This window comes from Bidens hawaiensis, unplaced genomic scaffold, assembly GCF_021521415.1.
Source record: "Bidens hawaiensis isolate Kalapana, Puna unplaced genomic scaffold, B.hawaiensis_p1.1 tig00047415_1, whole genome shotgun sequence".
NCBI classification, from domain to species: domain Eukaryota; kingdom Viridiplantae; phylum Streptophyta; class Magnoliopsida; order Asterales; family Asteraceae; genus Bidens; species Bidens hawaiensis.
This window is the reverse complement of record NW_027498465.1, coordinates 6,612-13,655: the sequence shown is the minus strand read 5'-3', so window position 1 is coordinate 13,655 and position 7,044 is coordinate 6,612. Positions and strand designations below refer to the sequence as shown.

The window sequence follows — 7,044 nt, the reverse complement described above, 5'->3', positions numbered from 1 at the left end:
AAAAACATATAGAAATTGGAAAAAAAAATATGGAAGGGCGTTAACGTGATATGCGAGATAAAATGAAAAAATGAAACGAAATGGGAGGACTCCCTATACTCTTAAGAGGTGTAGTTTTATTATAACCTTTGTTACTATTTAAAGTTTATCATACCTAGATGCAACGCTTACATTTCATATTTCAAATCTAATAAACCATCAGCCATATTATCAACAATTAAAAATATATTATAAATCTTTTTTTATCATAGTGATATTTGTGTTGCATAATCATATATTGAAACTGTTAACAAAGGTGACGACAAGCCCAAACTCATATAAATGTAACTCCAACTTCTATGTTTTTAAGATTTGAAACCACCAGCTGTGTATCCAGCATCCACAACAATAACTTGTCCAGTAATAAAGGATGCCCCTGGGAGGCAAAGAAATGCAACCAATGGCGATATTTCATCCGGTTCTGCTATGGGTCGAAGTGGTGTGCGCGCCATTAACGGGCCATAGGCTTCGACAATTTTGTCATCGATCTCAACCTGCTTCGTTATAGGATACGTTAAACTTGACACTGACATAAAAGATTAACAAGGACCTAAAACCTGGAAATCTAGTGATACACTGGAACCTGACATGAAGCTATTTTTTGCCGGTGACATGAACATAATCAGCTTAAGTTAAAAATTTATTTGATTTTTTTTTCTCACACTAAACTCTACTATTGCACTTTACAACTATAAAATTTACATAAATAATTGTGTTTAAATTATAAAAAACTAATGTTGCAGTCACTTCTATCTTTTAAATTTTAGCATAAAAAAATAACCAATGTATATGCATATTAATTTCTTTAAAATGGTTTTAAAGGGCCAATCACCCGTGAATTATCTGCCAAGTCAACACAAACACGACCTGTTTGGCTAAACATGTTTGTGGACTCAATCAAAAACCCACACTCATTTAGATTTAACCCAAACCTATAAATTTTGTATTAGCTGGTGCCTCTGAGAAATTCACCAATCTTAATGAGTGCGGTTAAGAGTTTCATGGATCTTACAGTATTCTGAATGGTGGTTTTAACACCCCATGGTGCCACAGTGTTGATGCGGATATTGTCTTTTGCCCACTCACAAGCCAAGTTCTTGGTTAACTGATTGATAGCAGCTGCGACAAATCAAGCATCAAACCCGTGATACCTATTCAATCGATCATTTACTCAAACTATATTTAAAGAAAAAGATAACTCACCTTTTGATGCTGCGTATACGGATATAGATGGAAGGGCAATCACGCCGGCAACCGAAGAGATAAAAACTATGCTAGCGTTGCCTGATGCTTTGAGCAGCGGATGTGCAAGTTGAGTCAAATGGTAGGGTGATTCAAAGTTTGTCCTCATTATAGATGCGTAATCCTCGAGTGTGTGATCTGTTGCATCCTTAAGTAGCGTCGATGCAGCATTGTTAATCTAATAACACACAAGAATCAACGTTAGTACACAAAGAGCTTTTGTATATATTTACTTTAAAGTCTAAAATAGTTCTGGGCTTATTTTACATATACTTGTGATTCGAATTGAGTGTCAAACTTTCTCAACAATGGCTCGAAAGGTGCAAGTTGTAATTAGTTAGCTGAGGGGAACAGGTAGAGGAGAAACTGTGTTTTTCAAGGAAGGAACCGATTACAAGCCTGTAAACCGGGATTTTTTGAACAGGTTAATGACTGGTTAACCTGTTACAACCGTTAGGATTAGTTCTAGCCGTTTATGAATGTTAGGAAATGGCTATATGACCGTTTCTAGCTGTTAGAACTCGGTTTTGGACCATTTTAACCCTTAGATAAGAATGATATTGGGTGTTAAGGTTTGATTACACAGCTTCTGTACCTCTCGAAAACACATAATACGCTGAAAAACCGCAACAACGCTAATAAAATCTTAAGTTTCTAAGCACTCTACAGTGGCACATTCTTAAAGTTCTGTTGGTACATGGTGCTTTCTAATGTGAACGAACTGTGGTTCAAATCCTTCTAACTACGAGGAATCCCAAACTACTGGCGAAATCCGCTTTGTGTGACGTGTCGGATGGTTCTGAACGTGCTCGGTGCAAAAATTGTCGAAAGTTTAATAGAATCCGCTTCGAACTCCACTTTGAAATCTCATGTAGAGAAACTGATAAGACCTATTCGAGACGGTCGATCTCCATGAAAATAAAAGAGAGAAGAGCAAGAACGTGGACAATTTTCTGATAATTTTATTCCAAAGCAAGAGAGCATTTACAGAAAAACAAAACTTGAGCACAAAGAAACAATCTTCTAAACACATACGAAATTCAAATAACATAAATTTAGGAAAGTAAATAATTATAATTTTCTCTTAGAATCCTTCATTATTTCTGCATCATTCTCATAACGGGCCGGTATGCGAATAGTTCGTTTAGGCCTTTGATTGTAGTTTTGCACCTGCTGGCCCATTTCCGGTTTCTCTTGAACTTGATCAATCACACCTGATGGTCTTGGTATTCCCATATCCGACGTATCAATATTTCCCCCTTCGAAAACAGTCTTGTCCTCAAGGCTGGTAGATGTTTCAAACAAGTGGGCAGGTAACGGTACACCACAAGATGGCCATTCACCTTTGCATGGTCGAAGCTACGAAACATGAAAGATCGGATGAATGCGAGCACCAATTGGTAAATCAAGTCGGTACGCGACCTTGCCGATACGCTCCAAAACCGTAAAAGGGCCATAAAATCGGCGACTAAGCTTTTTTGCAGCCCGCACAGCCACTATCTTTTGGCGGTGCATGCGAAGTTTTAACAAAACCCGATCCCCAACATTAAATTGCATGTCTTGGCGATGTTTATTCGCCTGATCTGCCATGCGTTGACGGGTCTTTTGGAGGGTCGCCTTGAGCAAGTCAAAGGTGGTTTGATGTTCCACTAAGATGTCATCAAGAACTTTAGGTTTGGAATCCGACCGAGTATAATGTGGAATGGTGGGTGATGATCGACCATAAAGGGCTTGAAATGGGGACATTTCAATAGCAGTATGATAGGACGAGTTATACCAGAATTCAGCTAGATAGAGAAACTTAGTCCAACGTTTAGGTTCGTCGCACGTAAACCAACGATGGTATGTTTCCAATGTGCGATTAACAACCTCGGTTTGGCCATCAGTTTGTGGGTGGTAAGCAGTGGAGTGGATCAATCGAGTACCAAGGGATTTAAAGAGTTCCGCCCAAAACCGACTAAAAAAAATGGGATCCCGGTCGGACAATATACTCTTGGGCAGACTATGTAACTTGTAGACGTTTTCCAGAAATATTGACGCCAAGGTTTGAGCCGTGTAATGCGCCGGAAGAGGTAAAAAGTGAGCAAATTTGGACAACCGGTCCACAATAACCCAGATTGCAGACTTACCATTCGACGGCTGCAAGCTCGTGATGTAATCCATTGATATGTCTTCCCATGTTTGATTAGGAATGGGTAAGGGTTGTAGAAGACCATATGGTTTTTGTGTGGAATACTTGATCTGTTGACAAACATGACACTCTGCTACAAAACGAGTAACCTCAGAACGCAATTTAGACCAAGAAAAATTGGATTTAAGACGTTTAACAGTAGCTGTGATTCCCGAGCGACTCCCTAGTGTACTCGAGTGGAATTCATGCAATAACTTGAGGCGTAATGATGGCAGTTCGGGAATAAGCAAACGTTGGTGGTGATATACCAATCCATCATGGATCTTGTACTCCGTGGAGGATGCGGTTTGGAGATCATTAAAGAATGTTCGGCGGACTGGGAAGTAGTGTAATAATCGCGTAATTCACTTAGGCAGGGAAAAACCGGAATGGATACAGTGAGCAAGTGTAAGGTGTCAATGCGACTTAAGGCATCTGCGACTATGTTTTCCTTACCCGGTTTATAGTGGATCTCGAAATCGTACCTGAGCAACTTGCTAGCCCATTTATGTTGTTCGGGAGTCTGAATAACCTGAGTCAACAGGTGACGGAGACTACGTTGATCCATAAAGACACGAAAACGACGACCAAGTAAGTAGTGTCACCACTTTTTTATGGCCTCAGTGATAGCAAAAACTTCCCGAATATACGCCAAAGCGGCTATCATCTTTTTGTTAATCTTTTTGCTAAAAAAATGCAATAGGTTTATCCTTCTGAGAGAGGATGGCCCCGATACCGTAATCAGAAGCATCTGTGGTGACATCAAATATTTGAGAAAAAACTGGTAACGAAAGAGTAGGTAATCTAACCATAGTGAGTTTAAGTTGATCAAATGCAAGTTACGCGCCATCAGACCATACAAATTTGCCAGAGTGTTGTAGTAGATCGGTTAAGGGGCCTGCAATATGAGAATACCGTTGGACAAACCGACGATAGTAGCCTGTTAAACCGAGAAAACCACGAAGCGCCGTTTGAGATGTCGGGGTTGGCCAGTTCTGAATGGCCAATATTTTGTCACTATCAGTTGCCACACCTCGAGATGAAATCATATGCCCTATGTAATGCACCTTAGACACCCCAAAAACACATTTGGAGAACTTAGCATAATACTGATTGTCCAACAGAATTTTGAAAACCAGATAAAAATGGTGGAGGTGCTCTGTACGGGAACGACTATAGACTAAAATATCGTAAAAAAAAAACCAGAACAAATCGACGAAGATGGTCCCGAAAAAGATCATTCATGGCAACTTGGAATGTGGACGGTGCATTCGAGAGACCAAACAGCATTACCAAAAACTCGTAGTGACCATCGATTGTACGGAACGCCGTTTTGTGAGTGTCCTCCGGTGAACTCGGATTTGGTGGTACCCAGCTCGTAAGTCCAATTTTGAGAAGAAATGTGCACCATGTAACTCATCAAGGAGGGTATCCACAGTTGGAATAGGGAAACGGTCACGTGTGGTGACCGCATTTAAAGCACGGTAATCAATGCAAAAACGTCATGTTCCGTCTTTTTTGCGAACCAATAGCACTGGGGAGGAGTACAGGCTAGTACTCAGTTTAATTACGCCCTCAAGAAGCATCTCGTTGATGAGAGTTGTCATTATTTCTTTTTGGTAGTGTGGATAACGATAGGGTTGAACATTGACGGGTTTGCTATTTGGAAGTAAGTGAATATGGTGGTCTTGTGGTCGGTAGGGGTTTGGAATATGTTGGCAAATTTTTGTAATAAGGTGTGGATATCAGAATCTTCATGTGTAGGGGTGGAAGGTTTGGAAGGTTCCAAGTCATGTTGAAAAATTAACGTATGCATGGAAGCAATGGACCTTTTTGTGAGTAAGGTTTGGATGGTAGTTGGTGTGGCTTGTGAAATAGTGGGCTCTCCGGTTAAAGTAACGTTTTCACCTTGAATATGGAAAGAAATTGAGGGAACCGAAAAATCGGCGGTTATACGACCCAGGGAACTTAGCCATGCGACTCCTAATACGACATCTGCTCCCTCGATTGGCAATATGTAGCACAGAATTTCGAAAACACGTTGTGCCAACGTCACCCGAACATGTTGGCAATAACCTGCACAACGTAAAAAGTCAACGTTACCTATCATGACGGAGAACAGGAGGATCGGGTCAATTGAAAGTTGTAGGAATGATGCGATTCGGGGTTGAATGATGTTGTGAGCGCTGCCCGAATCAACCAACATGGTCACCGGATGTCCGGCAATATATCCCGTGAGTCGTAGTGTCTTAGGTGAAGTTAAACCGTGTAAAGCAGCGGGTGACAGGGAAAGAAAGAGTGGGTGGGTTGGTCCACAAGTAAGAGGTGTTTCGACCATTGGTTTGGTATTGGGTGGATCGTCGGAGAGGTCGATTAGTGGTTGTTCGGTGGTTGGGGTGTCGTAATCAACGAGCATATGAAATTGGGGTGGGTTACACTTGTGTCCGGCGTGGTACTTTTTCGGGCAACGGAAACACAATCCGACAGCCCTTCGTTGTTGGATGGCCTTAGGTGTGAGTCGAGTGACAGGTAGGGTGGTGGTTGTAAGGGCGGGTGTGGGAAGGAGTGGCGGTTGTGTTGGTGTTGTGTTTGCGGTGGTGACAGAAGTGGAAGGGATGATGGCAGTGTTGGACCGGTATGGTGGTGCGGGTTTAGAGCGGTACCGTGAATCATTAAGTTTGTCCTCGAGCAAACAGGCCAATCCGATGGCTTGGTGAAGTACTTGGGGACAAAGTATAGTAAGTTCTTGTTGGATATCTTTCCGAAGACCAGAGATGAAACAGTCAAAGAGAACTTCCGCCGTTAACCCGACTATACAATTGCTTAGTCGTTCGAACTCGGTGACGTATGCCATGACTGTGTTAGTCTGGCGAAGTTTAAACAAGGCGGCCCGGTGATTTTCATAGGAAGTGGGTCCGAAACGTAGTTCAAGTTGGCGTGTAAAAGCTTCCCAAGTGGTGAGAAGATGATTGTTTGAGAGATACTTATACCAACTTAGGGCGTCTCCCGAGACACTAAATGCCACCATTGTAAGGCGATTAGCCGGGGGAATATTGTAAAACATGAAGTATTGGTCGGCCTGAAAGAGCTAATCCAAGGGGTTGGTGCCATCAAAGGTTGGAAGAAAAAGCTTAGGTGTTCGAGGCTGGAAATCGGTGTTATGTGGTGAAGGTTTGGCAGCGGTTTTGGCAAGCGAAGTGAGAATGAGGTTGGTTTGCTCAATTTGAGCCTGGAGTTGGGCGGTGAGTGTTTCAAAACGGAGTTTGTTTTCCTGGGTGGAGGCGGTGAGAGCCTCGCCGAGGGAGGCGACGGTCTCTTTGATGGTTGGATCACGACGGGGACGCAGCGAGCAAGTCGATGAAAGCACCAATTGATAAGACCTATTTGAGACGGTCGATCTCCAAGAAAATAAAAGAGAGAAGAGCAAGAACGTGGACAATTTTCTGATAATTTTATTCCAAAGCAAGAGAGCATTTAAAGAAAAACAAAACTTGAGCACAAAGAAACAATTTTCTAAACAAATACAAAATTCAAATAACATAAATTTAGGAAAGTAAATAATTATAATTTTCTCTTAGAATCCTTCATTATTT

At 41.7% G+C, this 7,044-nt stretch overlaps 1 protein-coding gene across 1 annotated transcript; it reads right to left on the bottom strand.

Annotated features, from left to right (window-relative positions):
* Window positions 1-233: 233 nt before the first annotated feature.
* LOC143596955 (tropinone reductase homolog) lies at window positions 234-2,517 on the bottom strand. The gene is made up of 4 exons (XM_077075598.1): window positions 2,452-2,517; window positions 1,243-1,459; window positions 1,052-1,158; window positions 234-533 (listed from the first exon to the last, which is right to left on the bottom strand). The coding sequence occupies exons 1-4, from the start codon at window positions 2,515-2,517 to the stop codon at window positions 345-347; spliced, it is 579 nt and encodes a 192-aa protein (XP_076931713.1). The 3' UTR covers window positions 234-344.
* Between the last annotated feature and the right edge of the window lie 4,527 nt (window positions 2,518-7,044).

Coding starts and splice junctions, on each gene's coding strand:
- LOC143596955 (XM_077075598.1), bottom strand. CDS start 2,517: ATGGGAATACCAAGACCATCAGGTGTGATTGATCAAGTTCAAGAGAAA. Junction 1,159..1,242: donor CGTATACGCAGCATCAAAAG/GTGAGTTATCTT, acceptor GATTTGTCGCAG/CTGCTATCAATCAGTTAACC. Junction 534..1,051: donor AAACCACCATTCAGAATACT/GTAAGATCCATG, acceptor ATAACGAAGCAG/GTTGAGATCGATGACAAAAT.